The 27,613-nt window shown below is 39.6% G+C and overlaps 4 protein-coding genes across 4 annotated transcripts in view; 1 reads left to right on the forward strand and 3 right to left on the reverse strand.

The window, feature by feature from the left end:
- The window catches only part of cntn3a.1 (contactin 3a, tandem duplicate 1), a 284,181-nt gene that overhangs the window by 38,111 nt on the left and 218,457 nt on the right, over nt 1–27,613 (forward strand). The gene's annotated exons all lie outside the window — the stretch shown is intronic.
- On the reverse strand, nt 3,092–4,331 carry sst7 (somatostatin family member 7). The gene is made up of 2 exons (XM_069689068.1): nt 4,040–4,331; nt 3,092–3,672 (listed from the first exon to the last, which is right to left on the reverse strand). Exons 1-2 carry the CDS (start codon nt 4,142–4,144, stop codon nt 3,445–3,447), a joined length of 333 nt encoding a protein of 110 aa, XP_069545169.1. The 5' UTR covers nt 4,145–4,331; the 3' UTR covers nt 3,092–3,444.
- Nucleotides 7,259–10,493, reverse strand: srm (spermidine synthase). Its single transcript, XM_069689019.1, has 8 exons — nt 10,256–10,493; nt 9,797–9,917; nt 9,587–9,679; nt 9,335–9,488; nt 9,148–9,231; nt 8,722–8,867; nt 8,418–8,540; nt 7,259–8,317 (listed from the first exon to the last, which is right to left on the reverse strand). Exons 1-8 carry the CDS (start codon nt 10,384–10,386, stop codon nt 8,300–8,302), a joined length of 870 nt encoding a protein of 289 aa, XP_069545120.1. The 5' UTR covers nt 10,387–10,493; the 3' UTR covers nt 7,259–8,299.
- Nucleotides 17,133–27,288, reverse strand: exosc10 (exosome component 10). The gene is made up of 25 exons (XM_069689020.1): nt 27,120–27,288; nt 25,966–26,102; nt 25,519–25,642; nt 25,330–25,434; nt 24,969–25,128; nt 24,753–24,861; nt 24,593–24,668; nt 24,394–24,504; nt 24,106–24,249; nt 22,965–23,155; nt 22,628–22,784; nt 22,295–22,443; nt 22,077–22,127; nt 21,836–21,947; nt 21,669–21,716; nt 21,492–21,567; nt 21,288–21,397; nt 21,105–21,197; nt 20,945–21,013; nt 20,753–20,858; nt 20,604–20,677; nt 17,836–18,007; nt 17,648–17,712; nt 17,456–17,532; nt 17,133–17,364 (listed from the first exon to the last, which is right to left on the reverse strand). Exons 1-25 carry the CDS (start codon nt 27,240–27,242, stop codon nt 17,334–17,336), a joined length of 2,670 nt encoding a protein of 889 aa, XP_069545121.1. The 5' UTR covers nt 27,243–27,288; the 3' UTR covers nt 17,133–17,333.

The raw sequence follows: 27,613 nt of genomic DNA on the forward strand, positions 1-27,613 counted from the left end.
TTTTGTACCTATACTGATGTGTTTTATGACCCTGGGTCAGAAACATGTTTACTACCCCCTCACACAATTGACTTTCAGCATTAAAAACTGCAGGACACAAGGCGGATGAACTGTTGGGAACAAACCACACAGAAAATTCATACACCATAAAACCAAAACAATGAGCTAAAATATGCTAAAAAGCTCCTTATAACTGCTCATTTTAATGGTAATTGTTCTACAACGGAATTACACATAATAATTAGATCAGTTATTGCTATGAAAATATGAATTAATGGAGCTCAACACAAACATCCATCTGGAGAGCTTTTGTGTAATGATGAGAATATTATTCTTTGCTAAATGTCCCAGTTGTTTTAATACATTATGTGCATATGCATTTTGGGTTGTGTATACTTATCTATGGTCACTGCAGTAAGATATAGATATCCTCTAACAATGAAACAGCCATAACCAGATACCATTTACCAATCATACAACATATAGTCACATACCATAAAGTTGACAACTGCATATGTAACCATGGTGGGTTCACTTTGAAGTTGTTTTTCCTCCTATAAAGTGCATCAACAATACCTAAGTCTTTGTTATTTTTAAACACCGGCTCATATGAAGTCACATTTAAATTTGAATTACACAGTTAAGCCTGAGCTCTCCTTTTCCTTTTCCTTAAGATCAAAAGGAAAACCAATAAAATGCTTCACTTGCAGGCATCAGCTTTGATGTTGCTCCTCTGCATGCTCATTTGAGCCCAGGGGCAGAAAGTCAGGAGTGGACAGCACCTCTACTGACATCAAATTGTATTGTGTTTATAATCTCAAGCCCAGGAAATACTGATTGGTGTCAGATGATGCTTTTTTTTTTTTTTTAGGAGAATCAGATATTTGAGTCTTCCCCCTTTTTTCTTTATTCTAAAAAAAAAAAAAGTTTTATACTAGCATCAGGCAGTCTCATGTACACAAATGTGTAATTTTGATGATTTTTTTTTTCTCTCTGATTAAATCACGTAAGAATGACAAATGCTGCAGGATGAACTGTAATCAAGGAGCCCACAGGAGGCTTTGTCTGTTCAGCATCGTTCAAGGGAGCGACAGAACAGAGTTCCCGGCAGTTGTGAGTACCATGTAATTACACAGCTTTGAAATTCAAGAGCTTGGACAATTGAAGAGCTTTTCTTTTCAACTGCCTCAAAGACTTACACAACAACAATAGGGGGGGTGTCATCACCATAGCTTTTAATGTTCTACCTGAAATTCAATCAAAACTGAAAATATTCATTCGTGTCTTTGCACCTGTGAAACATGTAAGAGTCATTAACATGTTGAGAGCAGTTCATGTAAACTACTCCAAAGCTTTGTTTTGCCTCTGGTTGTTTAGTCTTCCTATAGATGCTAGAGGTACATTAATGAAGGTTATTTAAGAATTCATACATTTCAATGTGAGTCTTTCATTGATTGGCCATTTCCAAGCTTCAGCAAAGCATTGGGCATTAACTGCAGCTGGAAGAAAACTTTAAATAGTTGGGGTTAATTGTATGTATTTAGTTTGAACTTTTCTACACTACACTATTTTCTACTCGCAGACATTAACAAGAACACAAAAAAAGTACAAAAATTATATTAATCTTCCTCATATTTAGACAGAGCTTTGCTACATATGAATGAACGTTTTTTGTTCTCCATCTAACTTAAGCTTTTTATTGGCAGTTTAGTCATTCACACAAAAACGGCTTCGACATGATCAACCAGCCCATAGCAAGAAGACAAAATGAAAAAGAGACGTCACAGTAAAGTCAGTGAAGGAGTTAGTGTACAAGAAAGTTGTTCCAAAAAGTTTTGCGACATTAATTCACTGTAGAGACTGTAAATAATGTTCTGAAATTACCCTCATGAGTATTAGACATTAGCTTCCATTATTCAACAGTCCTCCGCTAAATGCAAAACATTTGTTATTTTTTTGCTCAGTTGTATGATTGGTCATTTACTCACAACTACAACAAAAACAACCACTATTTATTCTGGAACAGCAGGACATTTCACCTGCATGTAATTTACCAAGGGAAATTCATCAGTTCAGTAATAGAGGCTGTGGGCCCAGGTTGAACTCAATATTTGATGGTGGCCGGCACCCGCTCCACTTTCTCTCTCACAAGTGGTTAACAGACACACACATAACACAGCAGTCATACATGCCAGAAGGGCTCTGAGAGTGTGGAGTAATTGTAATGAGACTGAATGAGGAGCGAGAAGCCAGTAGCCAAACTCAGGCTCTTGTTGTCTGCAAGAATTATAAGTCGTGTTGATTTTGGCACACAGGGAACACTTTGTTATCTCAACTTGCAATAGAAACCCAGTCTGTGCTTTCTTTATCAAACAGTGAGGTCAGATTAATATCAACAAAAGAAATCCCCCCCCCCCTGATCTTTATGTTAAAATCTTCTCACTGTTTTATTCTACAGCAGTTTTCCACTTTCCAGGCTGCTTGTACTGAAACTGCTACCGACTTCAAATAACAGCACTGAGTGGATATGGGGGGAAAGCTTCTGATTTATTTACTTTCCTATTTTACTGACATGTTTAACGACCTGCGGTAAGTCACTGAAGCTACTCCCTAACCAGGAATTAGTAAGGATCACTGACTGGCAACTAATACAAAATACATGTACAATTCATTTTCATTACAGACCTATATTTTTTATATGTATTTATATTTGTAAAGCATAAAGGCACAACATTATTATTTTTGACTTAGTTCCGTTACTGTGTAGTTTTTAAATTCAGCTGATAATTTAAGAATCAAATTGTGGCACTTTTATTCTACTTTTTCGTTTCTTTTTTAGAATGTAGGAGCAGATTTTTTTCTTCTTACTTGCGTATTATTATATTTTAGCCCATAAACTAGAAGGACTAGAAAGAGCCTGTGATTTCAACATTAAAAAAAAAACCCTGATTGTTTTGGCTCTTAATGAAGAAGGTAAAGAATTGCGTGTCCACTGTTTGCTGTTTACGAGGATAAAAATATATTCTCAAACCCTCAAACATTTTTCACAATTTTAGTCAGCGTTGTAAGTCACAATAAAAAAATACAGCCATGGATTTTGCAAGAAATCTGACTTTGCATTTATATTGTAGAAGCAGGTGAAAAATATGACCTTTTTTTTTTTTAACAATTTGCAAAAGCAATTGACTGTTACCATGTCAAACATTATATCCATGCTTTATTGTCAAACCTAAAAGAAACTGTTACATACATAAATACATACATTGTATACATAAATAATTAATAGTTAAACAGACTCTCTGGAAGTCTCTGTGAAGTCCATCGATGCTGCATGTCTGACAGGTGTGGATGACAGTACAGCTGAAGAGTACTACAGTTCATGTAGAGCTGGGAGGGAAGGAGTGCAGGAGGCAGGCAGAGCCAGGTGGTGTGTTTGGGGCACTGTTAGCAGGAGGTGAAAGTTTTCCAGAAGAAGTTTTTACAGGGGGCTTTGCGGTCACGCTGAGGCAGTGATAGCCTGTTATAGACAGCCCTCTCCTCCAGGCGAGACTCCAGCGGCTCCTCGAGATCCATAGGTGCCGCTTCCCCCGGCAGCATGTTGGTGTCCAGAGCTCCGTCCAACAAGCCCGACACCAGCTTTAGAATCAGCTCCTTGCGCTCTTTGTTCAGCTCCTGACCAAGAAACAAAGAGAAGAGAAAATATTATTCAAGGGACAGCAGATCATGGAAAAAGTGAATTTTTAACATCTTACTGAGAAGTCCTCTGGAATTATCATGTGTTAGTGTTTTGATTAAGATTGTAGGTACTGACAAGACTAATTAAAAACTAAATCAACTTCCTTTAAGATATTTTCAAATGCGTATTAGAAATATCACACTACATAATTGTGTAACCAAAAGCAATTTATATTGTAAGTTCAATCATTCTTTAAAAACAACAACAACAACAACACATTATTCAAACTGTTTTCCTACAATAAAATTGCAGAAATGCAGCAATAATAACAGTTGAAATCCAGAAAACATATTATCTACTCACCCTGTTCAAATGGATGGGGCTCCTATCCTCCATAGGAATCACGGCAGCTGCTCTAACACTGAGCACGACCCCCATCAGAGCTGCTAACACCACCAGGAGCTGCATGCTGTGACAGGAGTGCAGGTGACAGACCAGGGCTGCAGTCACAGGAGCAGAAGGTTCACAGATAGCAGTGTGTGACTGAGTGAGTGTGAGAGACTCTGAGCAGCTCAGACTACAGCCAGAGATCCAGAAGGAGAGTGATGGAGAAAGTGGTGGCAGCTGCTCACAAGATTTGGAGACCACAGATGTTTCTTCTGCTCTACCTCCAAAGTCCCTCACTGTTTTATACACCTCTCTCTCTCCCCCCCCACCTCCCACCCCCACCCCTTCGTCTCCCACTGACGTAGAGGGTGGTGGGTGTGTGACGGAGGGTGAGGGGTGTACGTGTGAATGTTGTTGGGGGTGTGTGTGCGTGAGCAAGAAAGAGGAGGGGGAGATGAAGGGGTCAGGATTCAACAAATGGAGCCATTTCAAAGTTAACCTCTTTGACAAATTGTGAGGTGTTTGCATTCATGTGATTCACGAGGAGCGAACATGTGCAACGCACGGCGACGTCAGAGAGCCACAACCGGGTTTTGACATCAACTAAAGTGATGGTAGTTATGATAGACAGTCTCAAATAACACCTTTTAGACAGGTGGATGGAAAATTGAGCAATTAATCAACTGTGTGATATCAGCAGATGTACTCTAACCGTACTTAAACGTTCAAAATAAAATGGTCACATTTCCCATTAGCAGCAATCAAAAAAGTCGAAAAGAAATTCAAATTGAACACAAGCTGGCTCATCTTATACTACCAACACAGGTCAGTGTTTGACACGCCACTCCATGCAACATCTGACTCCTGTCACAGTGCTTTAGTGTGCCTCTTTGACACCTGCAGATTACAATTGAACGGTCTGACACTCCTGTAGACTCAAGGAAGTGTCTCCAGGAAATGCACATCACCAATCTAAAGGAGTAAACACAGTTGTTAAAAAAAACATAAAGGGAGTTAGAGCTTTGATGTGAAATGGAGCGGAGGGTTAACTTTGATTGACATTTAAAATGTTTGTTTTTTTGGTAGATTTTAAAAAAGTTACCTACTTTTATCATTTCAAAACTAAATTATGTCCTTACGTTCAGAATAATAGATACTAAAGGCAGGTTTGGAGAAAAAAAAAACTGATAAATGAGTTTACTAGCACTGCTCGTCAAATAAAGATGTTTGTAAAAGCGGTTTAATTGTATTTTGACTTGATTTATTCATAGAAAAATTGTATTAATGTCTTGAATCTCATCTTGTAAGTAACAATGACAGAGTATGATTTACCCTAAGATATATTGTAGGCTGTAGCTGCCTTACAATATCGACTATAGTTTATATAGTTTAGTCAATAGTTTGGATTCAGCCTGTGAGAAAATGTTTCCAGCTGTGCATTCAAAATGAGAAAAAAAAAGGGAATTACACCCTTTTTTTTTCTCAGCCAAAACTTTCCTATAGAGTTGTTTGGATATTGCCCTGGAGAGTGTTATATGTTAAGAGATAAACTGTCAAGATAAACTACAAATTATTACAGTTTGGTCAACACGTGTCAACTTACATTGAGACCCTTCTTTAAATTTGACACATTAACATCATATAAATAGCATCACTAACTATAGTTTATGTGTTATAAAGTTCTCACCAAAACTGACTATGGAGAGCTGATTACAGCATAAAATATATGTTCTTGTCTGAGAATAAATTGTTTAAAGTGTTTCAGGAGCTGCAGCTAAACATCAGAGACACATCGCTGAAATAGCACAATTAACAGTTTACTGGTTTCACTGTTGTGCAACTAACTGGCAGGGAACATACAGTACTTATGTTCCAATGTGCCTCGTTTGATATGTGCAAATGGATTCGTCATGCTTTCAGAACAGTTTTTGGGGTATTTTCTTCTGATCTGAAGAAGGCCCAAAGCCAATCCAAAGATTAGCTGAGCGTTGAAGCGGTTATATTGGCAATTCAGTGTGTTTGAAGAATCTACGACAACTGGCCGCCTTAAAGGTATCTGCAGCCAATACTGCAAGAGACTTCAAACAGTAAAAAACGTCAGCATGACGACTGATATTTGTGCTCCCAGATTGTACTAATGTGCGTGGAAGTCTCCATTTTCACTACACTCACTGTAGTATGGTCCAGCTCCACCTCATTGACTATCTGAGAGGGATCAATGAGGAACACTGACTCACAGATCATCTGAAGACTGGATTACTGTTATCTAATCAACAGATGAGTCTGAACATCTGGACATATCTGTCTATTTCACGACACAGGAAACATTTTAAACGTTGTGCACCAAGTTCTCTTTCTGCAGTACTCCTTTTATCATTAAAATACACAAACATCTTATTAAATATGAATGGATAATTGTTTAATGTGACAGTTATGCTTCATTTCCTATAATACAGAATGAACTCCAGCAACCTTCTAGTGCAGCTAAAAGTCCAGCCACCATAACTCACTGTGAAGCAAGTATGACAATAAGGCACGGCCCTGTTGTATGCACGTCAGTTCAGTAGAAAACCAGTGAGGACAGAGGTCTTGCGCAACAATAATTTGGGTTGATGCAACTGAACAGCAACAATGCTGCACACACTTGAAACCGCAAAAAAACGGAACAATTTATTGCCACCAAGGGGCTTTTAGTTCAAATAATCCGAACTGTATAATTTAAATGGAGTATTTTTTTTGCATTAAAAGGGCTGAGACTGACCTAAATATAACACATTCAAGACTGCCACCTTGTGCCTGAATATTGAAACTACATTCAGATCAGACTACACCATTGCTCACACCAGCCCCGACAAGACTGTATTTAATCATTTGCAGTGAGCAGGAGCTGAAAAACAACATTAAAAGGTGCATTTGGTTGGAAAGTGATACTAAAACAAGGTGACGATTAGCTCCAAATTTTCAGACAGGTTTTGGACTGTTGAATAGAGACCTTGGAAAAGCTGCCACTTTTTTCATTATCCAGCAGCAAGAGAGAAACAAGCACAGAATAATTTTTCATGCTATCAAATAACCACTCCCTCAGAAATAGAACAAAAAAAAACTGCAAAAAGACATAAAGCGAAGTCTTGTGTCTTGGTTTCATTGCGTGTCTTTGTGTAAAGTAAAGAAACGTATGCACACAGATTACAAATATCCATTTTGTGTTACCAATTTATTACAGCTCATAATTCTTATAAAAACACAAATTCATTGCTCGGGTATGATCCTACGTCTCAACAAAGATTCAATGTGGATTGAACTAACAAATAAGTCAAACTTCCGATATTTGACTTTAGATCGACAAAAAAAATAAACCACACTGAAACATCAGATCTTCATTGGGAGAAAAATCAACAGCATCCTGTAGTTCAAACTTACTACCAGTGGTCAGTACCCAATACTAAGAGTTATGATTGCATAATGAATTCACATCTTAAAAAGACATTTCTTGCGTTGCAAAGCTCGATTACAACTTCATTTGTACTTATTCTAAGACCCTAACATGTCTTTCATATCAAATTGGCGGTGAAACATCAGTTAGATTTATTTAATTGTAAGTTGGTGATATTTTAAAAGGATAATTTGCCTGGTTCATTATGATCGATGCAGAACAACTTTTCTTTTTTCAACAACACACAACCAATTTCAGGCACTATAGGGTTCATGTAGCAGAAACATCTGCATTATGAATACACAGTCATGACTGATGGCAGCTGCGTATTTTCCTATGATCACAAACTGATATTGAACATTATGAATAAATGTGCAGCAATACATTACATATATACAGTATACACTCTATATGGTATGTAATATATTGCAAATTGTGAGGATACAGTGAATCAAATAAAACAGTATACTGTTTGACAATGAGGTCAGGTTTGATGACAATGCTCTTCCCGCTCAGCCCGGCCCATCAAACTGCTCTTCACGAAACGCTGATAAGACAATTACAGAGTAGAAATGCAGTACTGTGTACGTCAGACAAATAAATAAAACACCAAGAGCGTGTAAGACTGAAGGAAGGAAACACTGAATTGAACGAACATTTTCTCTGAATAACTCAGCAAGTTCCTACCGCTTGGTTACTCTCTTGGGTGATGCTGAACTAAGTCGAGGAGGTGGAGAAAAGATGGTGTATCTGTGGTCTGAGGGCCAGGTACAGGGATGAACATGGCGGTCTGTTGTTGCAGGTCATGCTTCACTGAGAACCTGTCAATAGTCCAGCAGAAAGAGCGAAACGTTTTAAAATGCTCTCACCTGTGTGATGTATGCGAATCAAATATCAAAAATGAATTACACACAACTTTACCTTTCTTGCAAACTCGGGGAGGACAAACGATGCTTTGTGAATTTCAGGGTTGTAATATTTAAGGTTCATACTTTCCATTTCCTCTTTTGACAGTGCTTTCACCGGTTCCTTGAAATTTGTTTCCTAATCAGAAAGTGAAGAGGAACTTCAGTAACTTGACATACATTACTGATCACAGAGGAAAAGTGGACAAGTTATTTTGCTGTGAGGAACGGTTTTACAACAAGCTGGTGCAGTTTATAGGCAATCGAACAACAATCAGGTGTTCGGTGGACGACAAATGGAGAATGACAAGTGCACTTACAGGGTTTTTACTGCAGAGCATGAATCCAATTTGGCCGCTGGGATAAGTGGGGATGGTGCTGTAGGCATAGTCCACCACAGGGAATAGGGTCTTGCAGAAGGTTCGCATCTCCTTTATCAACTCCAAATGGAGCCACTGACACTCTCCTGTCAAATTGACACAAGAGCATGTTCATCTCCTGACTACTTTTTGTTGCAACTGTTCCATCCTAAAGAAGCTGGAGGACTGAGTATATAAATGGGAACATAACATTTCCAAAAGGAGTACATAAATGACGCAAAAATAACAATCAGTGTTTGAAATTCATGTGGAAATTGTCATTTAATAGCACAGTTATGACTTTGACTTAAATCTGCATTTTACTCGTCAGCATTTAATTTTTTTTTTTTTTTTTTTTTAACTTTTATTGCAAAACCAAAGGCTCACCCTGGGAACAAAGAATTCCACCGCTTGTCAACGCTGCCTTCATCAGCTGGTAGTAAGACTCCTTGAACAAACTCTCAGCAGGTCCTGCAACAAAAACAGATTTCAGAATGGGATTGCCTCCAAACAAATGGAGCCAAGACAACTGTAACAATTAAAAAAAAAGGAAAAAAAAAAAGAAGAAACCTACCAACTGGGTCTGAGGAATCTGTTATGATGATGTCAAAGGCATCCTGGTTCTGCTTCATGAATTCAAAGCCGTCTCCAATATGGAGGGTGAGCTTGGGACTGAAAAAGCCTTGGGCCATCCCCGGGAGGTACTTCTTCGATACGTTAATGACGTCCTACAAAGCAGACAACATCGACACCGACGTGAGCTGGCGTTACTTGGAAAAACATTGATGCGAGAAGCCAAAAGCGTAATCGGCGTCGCTGTTCCGACCTCATCTATCTCGCACAGAATCACAGACTCCACCAGCTGATTCTTCGCCACCTCCCTGAGCACACCGCCGTCTCCACCTCCAATAATCAGGACCTGTAAAACAAAAAGGAAAAAGAAACCCAATGCTGACTGTCAAGACAGGAAACACCACTCATCCTGGATGTGTTCATACTGCAGCTTCCCAGAAACTTCCCAGGATGTCAGTGATACCTTCTTAGGGCAGGGATGGCTGCACAGGGGCAGGTTGGCGATCATCTCCTGATAGGCAAACTCATCTCTCTCCGTGCACTGGATCACTCCATCCAGCACCAGGACGTTCCCGTAGGTTTTACTGAAAGGGGGTGTCACAGCAAAATATGAGGCACAATTGAAAGCGAATACACCCTGAAGCTACTGTTTACATAACCCGAAAAAGAGGCAGATGTGTGGCACATGTTTGCTACCATTCATTAAAAAAATAATAATAATAATAATAAAAAAAAAATTAAAAAAAACAGCCATTCATGTTTATGTTATTCTTACTAACGTCGCCTACTGATCTGAGGCAAAATGGGAAAACTCACGTCTCTGCAGCTGAAGAAACGAGCCTCGAGTTGCTCATTCAGTGCTAATACACTGGAGCTAATAGCGAAGCAACATTAGCCAAGTTATGGAGCTGGAAGTACTCACCTCTTGAAAACCATAACATCCTGAAATTGGGACTTCTTGTGGTACAGGACCTCTTCCACCTGGAGGCTCATGGCTTGCCCCGGCCATAGCGTGCACGACTCCGTAAACCATCCATCCTTAATGTGGTCCATCGCAGCTGCCTTTCAGCCACAAGTAACAAACTAACGTGTTTGTAAGTGTGGCAATGTGAGTAAGTTACGACAAAGCCGTAGCGCCGACAGCTCAACGTGCTGCCTCGCGTTATAGCGAATGGGACGCTGCTGACGTAGCCGAGTCGCCGCTCCGCGGACCAATGAGCGTGGCGGGACGCGCTGGCTCGTACGTAAGTTTGTTTGACTTCGCACTGGCGTCGCCGCCCTGAAAGCGAGAGCCGAGGAGCCCACGTGAAACTACACTACGGTCACTGAGCTTGTGCGGGCTAGAAAACATGGGAGAGGAGATGAGAACGTGTTGTAAAGTTATTCTTTAAACTGAATCGTAGTTTCCTGGGTATCACCCCCACCATCCAAAGACATGTTAATCAGTGCTTCTACAAATTGCCCTTAGGTGTGAATGAGAGCGTGAATGGTCTTTGTTTCTGTCTGTCTCTCTGTCTAAAATTCAAATGACAAAAAAAGCTAAAACAACTCATGTTTGTGATTAGACAGAACCTGAGTCAATCTGCCTTTTAGGTTGTAAAGTACATATATCAATTCAACACATACGTATAACATACACATATTTAGTGGATCATGGAAAATCCATTGAGAATAAGTGCCTCAACACTCTCTTACTTTCCCATTCCAAGTGCCACAAGGCTGCACACTCAAACTGCTGAAGAAGACCACGTGATTTGATTGAACACTTCTGCAACACGCCCATGTCACCTAAATCAACTGTTCAGCTCATTATGGCGCTCCATATGACAAGCCAACACAGCATTAACAGAGCTTCACATGGGCAGTTCTGAAGAGCGTTTCCCCTGGGGACAGATCCTATCGAGACCACTCCGTAAGGTGAAAGTGTGCTTATGTCCGTTTACAGAAGGCTGCCTCCATACTTTATATAACAGAGCGTTATATCCAGAGGATAAAGTAAGCCAAAAGGTAAGAAAACTAATCAAACTTGTCGGGTAAGTGTGCTATTCTGTGCTAGGCTATGGTCACAATAATACAACATGTAGGTATGCCATATCATATTACTTATATATAAAGTCGTATTATCAACTATTAATCCTAAGGTGTAGACAAAAGGCTGTGTTTGTGAATGAGAATGACACTGCTGGGCCAAACCAAAAGGTCACAGGGGGAGGTCTGTGACCTTTGGGGTCACATACTGTTGTTCTTTGAGTCATAAACAGGAACAAACTGCTGTCGCGTGTGAAGGAAGACAACCACCACCTCGACCAAACAACAAAGGACACGTCACCACACGTTACTTTTTGGTTCCTGTACTATAAGAAGACTGGGTCAGGGAGAGTCAGGAGGTCAGACTTCGTGAACTGACACATACTCTGTTGCGGTCAGGGAAACATAGTCTGGACCCAGAGCTCTGCAACACTGATTATTCTGCGGCTGTTAAATAAACATCTTGAAGACTGACATCTTCTGCTATTGCCTCTTTAAAAGAACACGCAGGACTGGGGGCGTACACATATTGGCTTTGTACTAGCAGGAGCCCGAGTCCAACATAAGTCAAGCAGAGTTTCATCAAAGATCACAAACTGGGTGCAGTTTAGTGTAACAGTATTTAAATGCCACCTAAATGGGCAGTGCTCGACTAATCAGTCTATCACAGAATAGTGGAAGTTTGGTCCAAAAGATGATCCGTATTGTTGCGGATGTGGGACTAGATTAGGTTCCAATTGTTGCAGTGATGCTGTTTAAAGACAGGTACCTGACCAAGCCATCAACCATCCAGGAGGCCTAATCAAACTGTTACAGTCCCAAAATTTAAAAGGGTAAATCGAAACTCATCAACAGCAGTTAATTCGTTTCGAAGAGTTGATTTTCACAGGGATTTTTCTGTCCACTTAAATTTAACAGAGAACTTTGAGTCTTTCTACATCTACAATCACATTTCAGAAATGGGACATAAACAAGCTTTATACACAATAACAGCAATGTGACCATATAGTTATCAAAGTGGTTTAATACGTTTGATTATTTGATTAAAAATTAAACAAACTCAAAACTTCTATTCTCTGACCAAATAAAATAGGGTATACGCTGAGGTCTGAGCTCACTGCCAATCTTCAATACAACACCTTGACAAAGCAACTCAACCACAACCAAACCAAAAATACACATGGGCTGAATGTTGTATTGAATTGAATTCTGAATGTTGTTTTACTGAAGTCAGATCCTATTTAGATTGTTAATTTCGGTAACATACGTGATTATACAGTTTTTGTGCAGAGGTGTTTACTTAGTTTCCTTCTGTTTGTGTGTTTACGCCTGATGCTTACATTGGAGAGAGCGTTATATCCATGGGGATAAAGCAGGCCAAGAGGTAAACAAACAAGTCGAACTCGTGAGTGTCGGCAAAGAAGAATTTTTACCAAAGATCACAAAACCTTGTTGGCGTGACGGTAAAGAAATGTGATCTTGGGAGGTAATCACCACACTGATCAATATTTCACAGATTTGTAGATGTAAAAGGAATAGTGTTTGCTTTCGAGCCCGAAACACGATCAGTGTGCACAAGACCTGGTGCTAGTGACTGTAGCCCAAGTCAAACTAATACGCTCTTCAGGTTTACGGTGCTGAAAAAGCTCAGCAGGACAGATCCTATTTTGGCTGATATCACAATGTACATACAGTTTTAGACCTCTACCTTCCGCGTGTGCTCAACATAGTTTCCTGTAAATATTTGCTTTTGTTTGTCGGTTTACACGAGGCTGGCCCAGAAACTTAAATAACACAAACGTTATTTCCTGGGGATAACGCGAGTCCTCGGTTGCGCAAGCACCCACAGTGCATAAGTACAGAAATTGAGAACACATTTACAGGTCAAGGAAGTTACTTGCAAATTTATACATTACTGATGTAAATGAAGTAACAATGCCACAGAACATGAATCTAAGCAACTGTTAACAGCTGTATTAAAAAAAAACAACCTGTCAATGATAACAGCAAAGCCTTAAGTATGGCCGCCTGCTGTGGAGCTGTTGAGCTGCATGCATGCGGCTGGTTTTCTATCCAACAATAATCTGAGGAATCCTGCGTAATACTCAGAAACTCTGTTGCTGATTGAAGTAAGAAGAGTCTCACCAACTATTTGCAGCTAAATTGTGGACATTATTGGGATAATGTGGAGGTTTCTGGCCCTACACTACTAAACTTTGGGCCTAAAAGGCCTTGAAGATCAAACCAAACCAAAGCTTCTAACAACACCACTGAGGAATCTGTCACAATGGCTCAAAGTGTGTGAATTGTTGGACCAGCAAAAGGATTTCTATAAAACTTTGCTTGAACAACAGGAAAAAAGCTTCAAGACTTGTGTACAGATCATAGTTGATTCCTCAAACAGGAGGATTGATGATCTGTCAAAGCAAGTCTATGATCTCAAAGTGAGTCTAGAAATGACTCAAAAGGATTTTGATGATTTTAAATTCTCATGTAAAACTTGGTCCAAGAACTGCAGTGGGAACTAAGGCAGATTTGGACACAATTTGCAAAAGCTTGACCTCAATCTCAGACAAGTCAGAATGTCTGGAGGACCAGTCAAGACGTCATAATATTGTTGTGGAGGGCATTATGGATTCTGGAAAAGAAAAGGTGTCTGAATCTGAAGAAAAAAATGAGGCAACTATTCAGTGAAAAACTACAACTGGATCACTTGAAAATAGAACTGGACTGGAAAGTCAACAACAGCATCAGAAAAGCCCCGAGCCATTGTAGTCAGATTTCTGCGGTTGAAGGACAAACTTTCTGTTCTTATATAAAGCTAAAAACCTGGGGGCGTCCTGACAAAAGCAGAAGGAACTGCTCCCAGCGATGAAGGCCGCTCGTGAGAGAGGTGACCGCATATTTGAGATACGACAAAACTTATTGTTCATCCACCCACCCAAAACCCACCACGACAAAAGGAAGACCAATGCTCAATTTGACCAAATAACCTCCAGCATTAGCAATTTAGACAGTTCACTCATCAGTTTTACATTTTTTTACACACACTATGGATCACAAAAAATAAATAATTCGATTTTATGGACCAGACCTTTAACCCCTTTGATCCTTCCATAATTTTCTTTCATCATTTGATGCATCTAATCTCTGTGGTTATTAGAATGAATCTCAGTTTAATGACCTTTGTGTTTTTATACCTCCTAATATATCTTCCACCTTCGTCTGAATACAAGAAGTCTTCCTAGCAACTACGATAGATTTATCCATTATTTATCTTCACTGAAACACACATTTTCTTTTACTGCTTTATCAGAAACATGGCTAACAGAGGTCTCTAAAGAAATCTTTGAATTACCTAAATACAATTCGGTAACACTGTGGAAGACAGAATAGATCTGGAGGCGGAGTATCTCGGTTTATATATGATGACTATGAATTTAAAATAAGGGATGATCTCTGAAACCATTTTGATTGATCTTGATTTGATAAGCGATGAGGGTATTTTAGGATCAATTTCAATATAAACCTCTTTAATAATAAATTAGATTCCCTCACTGGGGATTTTCTCAATACGCTTTACTGTAGTTACTTTTTTACACATATATAAATCTATATATAACATAATTGACATAATTGGTGAACTAAAACTATCTTTGGCTGGTCATGACAATATTTCTCCATTCCTTGTTAAACAGGTTAAACAGTCAATACTGAAACCACTTCTCTATATCTTTTCTCTGTCTTTGTCTCAGGCATTGTACCAGAGGATTTAAAAGTTGCCAAAGTTATTACTCTGTTTAAAGCAGATGATCCATGTTGTTTTAATAACTATAGACCCATATCTATCTTGCTATGTTTTTCAAAAATATTAGAAAAATTATATACAAAAGGATTCTTTTTCATCTAAATTCCAATTCAATTCTTTATAAATACCAGTATGGTTTCTGGAAAAAACACTCTACTTACATGGTCTTAGTTCACCTGATTGACAAAGTTACCTGTGCACTCTAAAAAATTAATTTGCCTGCAGTATTTTCATTAACTTCTCAAAGGCTTTTGATACCGCTAACCATCATATATGACTGGAAAAACGGCACAAATATGATTTTCATGATACTTCATGCAAATGGTTAAAAAATGACCACCGATAGAAGAGTTTGTTTGCATAAATGGTTGCTATTCCAACAAAGCTAGACTACTGTGTGGGGTTCCACAAGCGTCTATTCTTGGACCATTATTATTCCTTATCTATATTAATGACCTGTCAAATGTCTCAAATATCCTTTCTCCCAATAATGTTTGCTGATGACAAAACCCTGGTTCTCTCTCATTCAAATTTCAGTTCACTGATTAAGGATGCTAATGTTGGTTTAACTGCTAAGTTGCATGGTTTAGATTAAATAAACTATCTTTAAATATTTAAAAAAAAATAAAAATCTAATTTTGTCATCTTCAGTATATTCTAAGGATTCATCTAAAATTATAATAGAGTCTGTGGAGATGACTTGAGTGCCGTCTGCAAGATTTTTGGGAATCCTTGTTGATGAGAATTTGAATTGGAGATCATACGGACTGGGTTATTAGCAAAAAAAATAAAAAAATAAATCTATTGGTATAATAAAGAAGGCTAATAATCTAGTCAGCCCAAACCGTCTTCAAACTATATATTATAATCTAATTTATCCTTATCTTATCCTTTCTCACCCGCAGAGGTCAATTTTCAATTCGATACGGGGGTACCAAATTATGGAACAGCCTCTCCCATCTGACAAAAAAACTGTTCCTCTATTAAATGCTTGAAAAGGTGGTTAAAAAAATATTTAACTTTTGTTTCATAACTGCAATATATGCATATACACTCTCATCCATCACCATACTCATATCCTTTCGCTTTTATATTGACTTTAATGTTTTTGCTGTTATTTGTTTCCATTATTTTTATGTAGCGATATTATTTTGTAAACTTTGTATTTCCTATAACTACATTTTTAGCATTATCGGGTGGAGGCTTCAAATAAGCCCACTTGTTTTTTTTTTTGCCTCTCCCTTCACTGTACTGATTTTTTTTTTAAATTCGTTTTTAATTTATGCAAACTAAATCAAATCAAAATCAAATCAAAGACACACAAAAAGCCAAACAGAATGCAAAAAGTGTTCAGTGTATACTTAAAAAAAAAGAAAAAGCACAAAACACCAACACATGAACATGAGTCTGAATGTGCCTAAGAGATAAAGTTATGGAGTTTTAATACACTTCTGAGATGAATGGGAGGAACTCCCTGCAGCTACGTTTCCAAACCTCGTTGATTCTTCCCTGAAGAGTGGAGGCTGTTAAATCAACAAAATGATGCACATGGTTTTGGATGTGATACTCTACAATCACAAGGTTTGCACACACTTTAGGCAATATAGTGCAATTTTCTTTGGTTTGGTAACTTTTGTAATTATATCGGTGCTATGGACTGAGCTTATATTCTGTCATACTCTTCAAACAGGCGTTTAACTCTACTTGTGCTGTCTCACTTTGGAAAATTATTTTCACTTTACAGCAAACATCCATCTCAGCGAGATGCATTTACAGAAACACCTTATAGAGCCAGGTTATGAATCCAAATATGCTTTGTTTGAGTTTTTGTTTTAAGTTAATGGTATTACCCGACATCTTAATACGAGTGGTGATAGTCATAGTACTGCATGACACCGTTTCACCCGTTTGATACCGTTTTCTGGTTTGATAAAGCAAAGAAAAAAAAAAAAGATAGATGGTCTTCCTCTAAAATTATCTTTAATAAAGAGGTCTGTGCTTCCACATATTTACAGGATAAACTGTTCCACAGATGGAAAAAAATACACTTTGAAATTCATTAAATTCTGAATAGTGAAGTTCACTTGCAAAAAGGGAAAAAAGGGAAACATTGTTTCTGCTAGATGACAAAGATTTAAAACAAGAGAGAATAGCGTGAAAGAGTCTATCTTTTGGGCCAGTTGTGTCTGAATCCTCTGTAAGAAACAAAACGACAAAATAGTTCAAAGATAGGGACGTCTGATTTGCAGAGGGAAAGAAACATCTGTATAATAAATATATATTTACCTTTCTGACTTTCCAGCCAGGTACGACATACTTCTGTTTCCTGCTGCGAAGCTGTTATTTTGTCCCTTTGGAAATTTCTGTTGGATAAAAATGTTAATTCATCAAGCATTAATAATACACGTTGCTAACAATATATGTCACACAGTATTTATAAACACTATTCAATAAACAAATTACTCAACAAACATATACCTTTTTTTTATTATCATGGCCTTGTCTGTTTGGATCAAACTGCGTGTTGTCTTTTGATTTGGTACCTGTAAAAGAAAAGGAGGTTCACAGCGTAATCTTTATTAAGCACAACAACTGCAGCTCAATGAAAAGTAAGAAGTGGTTTGTCGTGTGATTAAAAAAAAAGAAAAAAAGTCAAATATACATACCAGCAAAGACTTTGAGGTCTGACTGACTGTAGTCAAAGGGCTTGAAACTGTCTTGAGGAGGCGTCTCTGTCTTCTCGGCAGACTTCATCAGCTTCTTGCTTGGTTTGGGAGTCAACTCTCCAACCTCACTGGCAACCCTCTCTCTTTTCTTTCCTCCACCTTTTGCAGATTCCTAATAAAATTGGTCATTAATATATAATGTGTCATCATTCAAGAACTAATATTTTAATGAATATATTTGTAAATGTAGCCATTTTGTTGAACTAACAAGATAGTCCACAGTGTTGGATGACAGTTCCCAGCAACAGGACGAGTCACATGCATTATCAGACAGCTTTCCTTCTGTGATTATTTTTATAGTTTAATATTCTGTTAAAACAGGTTTTTTTTACGGTGCTTCATTAAATGGCATGATGGAAAAAGAAATCAAGGAAGTCTTTACATTAAAAAAATAAATAAATAAAAAAAATGATAAAGACACTGACTAGACACCTTTGATTTGAAACAATATGTTGCATTTTAAAACAAGTATCTAAAAATGTTGTACAGTGCTTGAATAAATTTACTAAGTAATGTTGCACCACTGCTCAAGACAACATTACATTGACTTACATCTGCCTCCATCAACCAGGCGAGTTACAGTTTACATCCATGTCCGTCTAGACTCGTATATGCAGAAAGGATTTTGAAAAAAAAATTGTCCAATAAAGTTGTTACCATGACAACAGCCGATGTTTCAAATGTAGATATTGCTGAAAAGAAGCAACAAATTCTAAAACACGGACGCTTCACACACCTTCAACCTGACGGCACAGGAGATCTGTACAATCAGCACAGTTTCAAGGTGGCCACACGAGATTAGTGTCACTAATTCAGCATCCGACCATATGTGAAATATGATGACAATCCTATGCGACCATATGAGTTATGGTGTTGGATAAAGTTATAAACACCTAGAAAAGTGTTTTTTCAGAATATTTTGATGTTACAGTGAAGTTGACCTTTTGGATATAAGGCACCGTCACTCCATCCTTTTGTCCTATTAGACACGCGTGTAAAATTCTGTCATATGGATTCTTGACTTATAAAGTTATAAACATGGTTTGTGAGGTGACAGTGACCTCTGACCTCCCTAATCTAATCACTTCATTCCAGAGTCCGAGTGAATTTTTGACATATCACATTCACGCTCATTGGATGAACGTACAAACGCACGAACATAATGCCTCCCGCGACAGTTGATGTCAGCACTTAGTCATAAGGACATCAATAAAAGATCTCCACTCAGGTAAAAAGGTTAAAGTGGTTATGAGTCATCACTATATTGGAAAGGACAAGCTGGTGGCCAAACCAAATATTGGCTTCAATACAAGAGGTTTTTTTCCAACAAAGTATTTAGGAATTTTTTTTATATTAAAAGTCTTCACTTATGTAAACAGATGTAAACGTTTACAGTAACAGGACGGCTACCAATGTCGTGGCTAAAGTGAGTTGGACTGTGGGCTGCCGTACGAGATTCATTTTCAGCCCACAACACATACATTTACATTGTAACTCAAAATATTTGAATTTCATTTTTTTTTTCACATTTCAAATGTTTTTTTATGTGCCAAGTTAAAATGTGGAGTCCTACATTTCTATCCTCAGCCAACACATTCGCTTTATTTGACTCGATGACAATTAATCCGTTTTTTTCAGGCAACTGTTGGTGAACAAGACACAGAGAAAAGAGAAAACCAGAGCTGGTGGAGCCCAATCAGAGCACACCACTCATAATATCAGTGCAGTGGGAGCTTTGGAAGACCACAAAGCTTTCTTTTAATCTGTAATTAGACAAGAAGCCCTCGCTGCCAAAGCGCCGGCTGAAACTGACAGTTAGCCGGAACAGCCATTCTGTTGGCAGGTTGACGACCGTTACCTTCAAGTGCTGCTGCCAACATTTCTGACTGTGATGCATGTGACCAGACGGTGCCAGCGTGATTATTTGAAGGCGCCATTTCAGCAGGGAAACCAAGTTCTCGCTGAAGCAATCATCACACAATGGATTACTGTGGTGCACGCCATTACTGTGTACTCTAGCGAATGATGGCTCGAGCCTCAGACAGAGAAAGGCAGAGGGGAAGTGGTCCTACTGGCAGAGACGGCAGCGAGAGTCAAAGAGTGGTGGACCAGTGTTTCTATTGTCCCGCCTCGTGGACAAGACTAAACGCTGAGACTTTTGTCAGAGTATTTAAAACACCATGCGGCGGATAGAGTTTGTACGAGAAAACTAATCGGGTCCCCAGTGAAGCCCACCCCCGGAGACGGATACAACAGGAAGTGAGTTTTTGGGCAGAAAGTAGCTGTCGTTGCTCCCCAGGAGGAAAGAAAAGCGTTTGATGAGTACAGGACATGTCTCCAATGCTCCAGTCCCACGCTGTGCCCCCTGCTTCCCCAGGCGCATCATGTGACAGATATAAATATGAAAAGGCCACTATCGGGCCGGCGCGGGGGACTGACACAACAGTTCACTCGCTTGTGAGTCACCGTATTTATGTGCAGTGAAACCAACTTGCATCTTCAGAAAATGGGGGGCACTGCAGAGGTTTAAACTGGCTATTAATGTACTATCTTTAGTATGCTGTGCCAGGCTCTTAGGTGAATATATTCCCGCTTTTCATGAAATCTGTACTTCCCGACAGGGACATCAACAGTGAAGTTGACAAGAGTTCAAAGCCTACCTGAGGTGGAAAAGAGGAAATTAAGGAACGCGAGAGCAAATGACTCACCGCTGCTTGTTGGCGAACAGTGGCGACGTTCTGGAGAGACTCTTGGTAGCTCTGTTTAGCCTTGTTTCTTTCCTCTGTGGAAATCAACATCAAAAGTGAGGAACGTTACTTAAAAGAGTGTTAATGTAGAGCAAATGAAACCGCACTACCTGACACTTTTTTCGCCTGTTCCTTAGCTTCGTGCTTGGCTTTCTTCTTGGCCTCCAACTCCTTCTGTTGCTGTTCAATACTCTGCAGTTTCCATCTTTTACTAATCTGTCACAGGGAGGAAGATATAAACGGAGAGGTCACATCAAATAAGTCTGAATACAGATCAGTGAATCAGTCAGCTCTATAATTACCTCAAATATTTTTGAAAACGGGTCAAACTTGGCATTCTTGTTGACGTGAACATCGCTGGAGGGTAAGTACTGAAATACCAAAGGAAGATGAATGTATAAAGTCTATCAAGGTTAGGAAATTGCAAACAGTGCTGAGGGTTAATTGCTGGTCACCTCTTACCATTCTGAAAGGATTTTCAAAAGATTCATTGATACGTCTGGCTTTCATCAGAGCCACGGAGACGGACTCTTGGTCAATCTTTGTTTCCACCTCCTTCAAAAAGTTAAGCAGAGCTTACATTGTGAATCACACTTGCACACAAATTGTCTGGCGGAATCGAGGCAACTGAATGTCGATATCTACCTGAAACACGGTGATTTTAGCTGGCGCTGTGAGGCCGCTTGTTTTCTGTACATCAATGTCCATCTCGTGCTCATCCTCGGTGAAGAGCACCCCTTGTTTCACCGGTACTTCTGGGAATGATTAAATACATCAATATGAGGCCTGATTGGCAAAATCTTTTGTCACCTGTTAAGATGCACCACGTACATGAGTATCAAAGCTTACCATCGGGGGATAAGAGGGGGAGATCGCTCTCAGAGACTCTGGATGTATCATGAGGACCAAACAATGCAACATCTGGCTGAAAAAATGATACAAGATCACATTAGTTTGACACCTGTCGTGGTTTCTTCCGCTCTTAAAATAAAAAACTGTTCTATATTACATTTGGTTTAAACAAACCTTTTTAATGGGCGTGAGTCCTTTCTTCTTCTGAGCTGCAATCTCAGCCTACATGAAGAGGAGAAAACATTGTAGTATTTGACTAACTTGGATAACAACTGAAAAACACAAACACAGTGAATAAAATGTAGACCCCCCCCCCCCTGCTGCAGTCCATCTCTCCTCACCTTCAGGAGAGGCATTTCCCTGGCCTGCTGCACTAACAAGTGGAGCTCATTGACCTGCTGCCTCACCAGTGGGGGCACAGGGTTACAGCAGGCAATGATGCCCTGAGGCTCTCTGAGAAGGTAAAGGCAAAAACATGGTACTGAAGGTCATGAATAAAAACACCACATTCATGTGCACCAAGGGAGAAAGAACACACACCGAAAATGCATTAAAATTCAGCGGGAAATCTAAGCAACTTACTTGGGCAGCTCCTCAGATATTTTGCTCATCATATGGGTGGGGAGGATAAATCTAAAAGCACACGAGTAAAACTATATTAAATAGTGTATAGGAACATGTCAAATGACCTTGAAAAATCACGTCAGTTGCAAAAATTAGGCTGGACAGGAACTATAAATATGAACACGGCGGTAGCAGATTTAACAAGTTGCAAGTCCATCCATTTCCAAGCAGCCTACCCAGTGCTTTCATCTTCCTGCCTGGCCAGCTTGTCCCTCCAGGCAAACAGCAGTCTGAAGGCAGTGAGCTGCTGGGTGTTAAAAGACTTTTTCTGCTTCCTCTGCAGCTCCAAATACGACTCCTCTGTGAATATAGGCTTCGCGTATTTCTGTTTGGAAAGGGTGGGAGGCACATGGCGAGTCGTGACAAATGTCAGAAAATGGTGTGGAAATGTACAAATTTCAGTGAAGTAAAGAACCTATGGTACTATTTGAATTGAGGGGGACCATTAAGGCTGATTTTTAAGTGTCACTTTAATCTTCACGATGTATGAAAGTGAGACTCGGGCACACCTTTAGGGAAATGTCCTTGCTCTTGTTCCAGACGGTCTGCAGCAGGCCCGTCTGCCCATGGTTGAAGTCCATCAGCTGCGCCCTCACACAGTCGTAGATGTAAAGGAGGTAGTGGGTGTCTGTACGGGCATACTGCACCATCTCGTCCGGTAAGGGGCTACAACGCACGGGAAGGAGGAATAGTGTTTATTTCAGCTCCGTTTTTTAAAAGCAATGTAACAAAACAAAACAAAAAACTGAAAACCATGTCTGATTCTCCAGTTAAAGAGGTTAAAAGAAACCACCACCCAACTAACACGATCAAATTAAGCATCCAAAGAGCCTGTTATCAACATACCGAATCCTCCAGTCAGCCAGCTGGTAACGTTTGTCTGAGTCCACGTTGCAGAAGTGTTTGAGCAAGTGGTCGAGGGAATGTCTGGCCAGGTTGAGAGCTCTGCTTGCCTGATGCGTGTCAAACAGGTTGACAACATACAAGCCCAAGTCCCTCTGGAGCCACTCAATGTCAGAATCAGCACCGTGAAATACCTGAGAACAAGGAATAAAGCACATTCAGCTGAAAACCTCTCGGCAGAGGGACCAGCTTATTTCATAAAAAAACAAACACAAACTGTAATTTGACTCATTTGGACCACAAATATGAAAAACTGGGGGGGAGGAGGGGGGGCACTATGTGACATTTTACCATTTGGATCATTTATGCATGCCCACGCACCACACTTTTTCACAGGGTGTGAGTCATGGCGGCTCCCACACACACCACAGGACGCCCGCCAACTTTATCAAACATGTTTGAAAATGAAAGGACTTTGAGAAACCTCGAAGAAATTCAGGCTCAGAGGTTTTTATCTTAAACTTAAATTGCTACATTAGTGGGGACTTTCTTCTTTATGCTGCAGTCTAATTTCAATAGGAGAACATCATATGAAGAATTAACCACATCCCTTCACTTGAGATTAATTTAAGTCTCGATTCATTACTGAGATTTGGGAATGTGACACAGCTTTACAACACAGACAAGTGGTTTGACAGCTTCTCTTTAAATATTCTCAGTTTAATTATCTAAGCCACTAATTTGGAACTAAAACCCAAAGCAAATGAACTGTGCACACAACTACTTTATGTCAAGTGGGTAAAATTTGAAACGGGAAGCAAGATTTTTTAGAACTGACAGTCGTAACTAACATTCATTTTAATGTCTCATTTTGCACAGGTAACTTAGTATGATGTATGCTTATGCAAAATATGTGGTGTGGTTGCTGTTTGCATTCAGTTACAAAGCTGCATCTTGACATCATCATGAAGGTTTTGATGAAAAACATGGCTACACGATGTTAAAAAAAAAAATTCTGACTGTGCGGTTACCCGGCACCCAAGAAACAAAATCAGATCAGACGTGTAATCTTCTCGTTCCTTTTGACAACCGGAGTCATAGAAGATGACACAGCTAGAAATGATGTGTGGAGCAGGTCGATTACCTTGACAATAGCCGGGTCAGTGAATGCCTCGTTCAGGATGTACATCTCGCTGCGGAGCTCCAAGGTGTCCATGATGAAGTCCTCGTCTCTGGTGGAGATCTGCATCAGGCAGGTGAGGCCGAGGAAACTCCTGTAGGAATGGTGCTGCGATGGAGAACAAAGAGTTAACAAACCAGCTAAACAACAGCCTCAAAAATGATCAAAGCATCACATTAATACATTTCTGATAGAGGCCTCTTGTATTTGCACTGTTTTTATTGGATCAAATTACATATTTGATCTTTGTACCTCAAGGTCCACTGCAAACTCAGACAGTTTGCACAGCTTCTCATTGAGAGCCACCAGATCCTCCAGTGTGTCGATGAAGGTGAACTTTGTCTCATCCATTGGTTTGTACATCTGAAATTAATTAAGACTAACAGATTAGACAGGAGCCTAACAAACAATGACAGGATGATATCATAGTATCATTATTTCACTATATTACCTGAGGCTCACACTTAGACAGGAGGTTTTCTGCTATTGAGAGATGGTCCAGTTCATATTGGTATGGATGTGCGAACCTACATGGATCAAAATCCTTTAAGTTTTGATGGAAAATGAACATTACAAAAATATGTCAATATTATACAAGAGACAAGTCTTACATGTCTTCCACATGTTCCTGAGTTCTTTGCTGGTGAATGAAGTCAGCGAGGGCGGCTGGGACATCGAGATCCTCAGGCCTCTCTTTACGTATTTGTTTGTTGGTGAAATCTACAATTGGAGAGCGAGAGAGCAAATGAGTTAAACATGTTACAGAGTTCAGACAGAATTAATGTAATAATTTTCTTTTTTTAAAAACAGAGAAAAATCTGTCTTACAAGATGGAAGTGGTTTTGTTGCATTGGGCTTGATGAAGATCTTGGGAATAAAAGGTGTGTTGCTGTTGTCAACTTTTTCCCTGAATTTCAGCTGAGGCCTCGCAACATTCTTGGCGTGGAGCAGTCGGAATGTCTCGGAGCGACTGCCAGAACCAGAACCCTGATCAATTAAAAGAAAAAAACCCATTTTTAACCCAAAAGTGTGAAGCACTGATATGAATATTTATCAGGTGCTTCAAAAACTTTTTTAGTGCTTTAAAAAATTGAATTCCAAGATTGGCAGATCATGTTTCAGCTTGAATGCGGTCCATAACAGATGCTGGCATCTGCAGTGTAAGAGCTGCGAGGTTAATTAACCGACCTTGCGATTCCAGCTAGAAACGACAATTTTTGGAGGCTGAAACCCTGCAGGCATGACAGGCTGCTGGCTCCTGTTCACCCCATCAGCTTCATCAAGAAGAATCCCCTGTAAATCAGAAAGGAGGGCTTGGTTGGTTTGCAAAGACTTGTCGTGAAGGAACTTGTTTGACACCAAAGCTGCAGGTCATACCGCTCTTTCGAGGATAACATCATTGGAGTCAACGACCAAGTCGAACCTCTCCTCGAGCCCTGTCAGCTTGTTCCGGTCTCTCATGTGAGATCTGCAGCCGTGGTGCTGCATTATCTGACTCATGCTGACACAGAGACGCAAAGAAAATAATTGATTTCTTTTATTGATACACAGCAAGGGACCAGGTACTCAGCGAACCAACATCTGTTTGCGTGGCAAAGGCTCAGACAAACTTGACTTTATTCCTGCAAAATTGCAATGCACTCACTGAGTATCAAACAGATTATAGGAGCAATGTTGCAGTGTACATTCGGCTGGTGTAATTCACTTGTCTACATTCAACAAACGTGAACTTTACAGGGTGGTGGAAATATTTGCAAAGATGATAAAAGCCTGTCTGAGCCTTAACCCAAGAGAAACAAAAAACATACATACTACAGGACTCACCAGAGCAACAGCTTATCTCCTTGACTTTCGCAGAACTCCTGGAAGCCCGGGAAGCTCCGATAGAAGTCATAATCATCTCCAGTTTGAGGTAAGCCAGCGGATGCTTTGGTGGCTGATAATACAGCACCCAGTCCATACTGCAGGGGAGAGACAGGCCGAGTCGTTAGTCAAACCTTTTACAATCAGATCAAATGGGAGTACAATTAAAAGTTTAGGGCAGGGAAACACTGATATACTTATCTTAGTTTATGTCATATTTGAGTTTTGTCTTATTGATTTCACATACATATAATGCTTAAATGATTAGCTTATATTTTTCAAAAGAATAACTGAATATGTGCAAATAACATGTTTGATAATGACTTAATCATACAAAACAGCATCCCATTATGCTGAAGACAAATTCTAATATATACACACACATATATATATATATATATATATATACACACACACACATATATATACATTGGCTAACTTTGTCACATTCCCACATGCTTACATCCCAGCCCGCTCCCTCCACTCTGCTTCTACCAATCGGCTTGTTTCTCCTCACTGATCTAAACACTCAACAAAATCACGACTGTTTGCTGTCCTGCCTCCTAAATGGTGTAATGAGTTCCCCACCGACATCAGAAACTCTGTACATTTTCCGCCGCAAACTAAAAACACACCTCTTCAGACTTTACCTTGAACAGGAGAACTTAAAACGCATCTTACTGATAACACCCTGTAGTTTGGCTTTCTTGAAGAAATTGTATTTTCTTGATTCCTGTTGTTCTGGGTTTTGTACCCTCGTGGTTGAAATGCACTTATTGTAAGTCGCTTTGGATAAAAGCGTCAGCTCAATGAAATGTAATTTGATGGCTCACTTATGGAGCTAAGTTAAGTAGCTTCGCGCTAGGTCAGCTATTCAAATCAGCCCAACAAGAAATAAACATCCATCTGCAGACTGCCACATCCTTAAGCTAGCTACCTTTACACTTAAAAAAAAAAAAATACACGTTAAATAAAATCTTGTCTCAACAGTTAAGAGTAATTTCTACCAAAAACAAAAAACGATCTCAGGGTGGCGAAGTTACAGCTAGTGGCCAACAGGCTAATCCACGTTGCCCACCTGAGCGCTCGCGTAAACTGTGTCGAGCTTCACTTACTTTGACGAAGGCGTCCACGTCTTTAAAACCGGGACACAGCTCGTTTTGTTCCTCGTCGTTGGTTTCTGAACTGCTGTCTTGACGGCCACTGTTGGCGGAGTCGCTTCTCTTCGCAGACTTCATCTTCTAGCTCGGTGATATGTACATGTGTGCGACAGGAAATAACTCAATGTTTTCTTCGCAGCCGCTGAGAAGGACGCGCAGGTGGAGACAGCGCCATCTAACGCCGCGGAGTGGAAAGGCCGCAGAAGGGCGGCAGATATTTACGGAGTTTGTTTTGGATATATTTCTTACTGACCATTGGTGAGATATTATAATTTATACCTTTAACTTGCTACAGTTTGTTCCTGAAATGCATCACTTTTATTTGAAATACCTGCAGTATTTTCGGTTGCCTTTATATTAACGTTGACTAATATCAGATATATCAATATCATTATATCTGAATCAACACTGGCTATGAATTCTGTCATCTTAATACTGCATTACCAAGC

The sequence above is a fragment of the Brachyistius frenatus genome, unplaced genomic scaffold (assembly GCF_029030835.1).
Source record: "Brachyistius frenatus isolate BFR_SWC_R1_liver_20210118 unplaced genomic scaffold, ASM2903083v1 Contig_6, whole genome shotgun sequence".
Taxonomy (NCBI): Eukaryota; Metazoa; Chordata; class Actinopteri; family Embiotocidae; genus Brachyistius; species Brachyistius frenatus.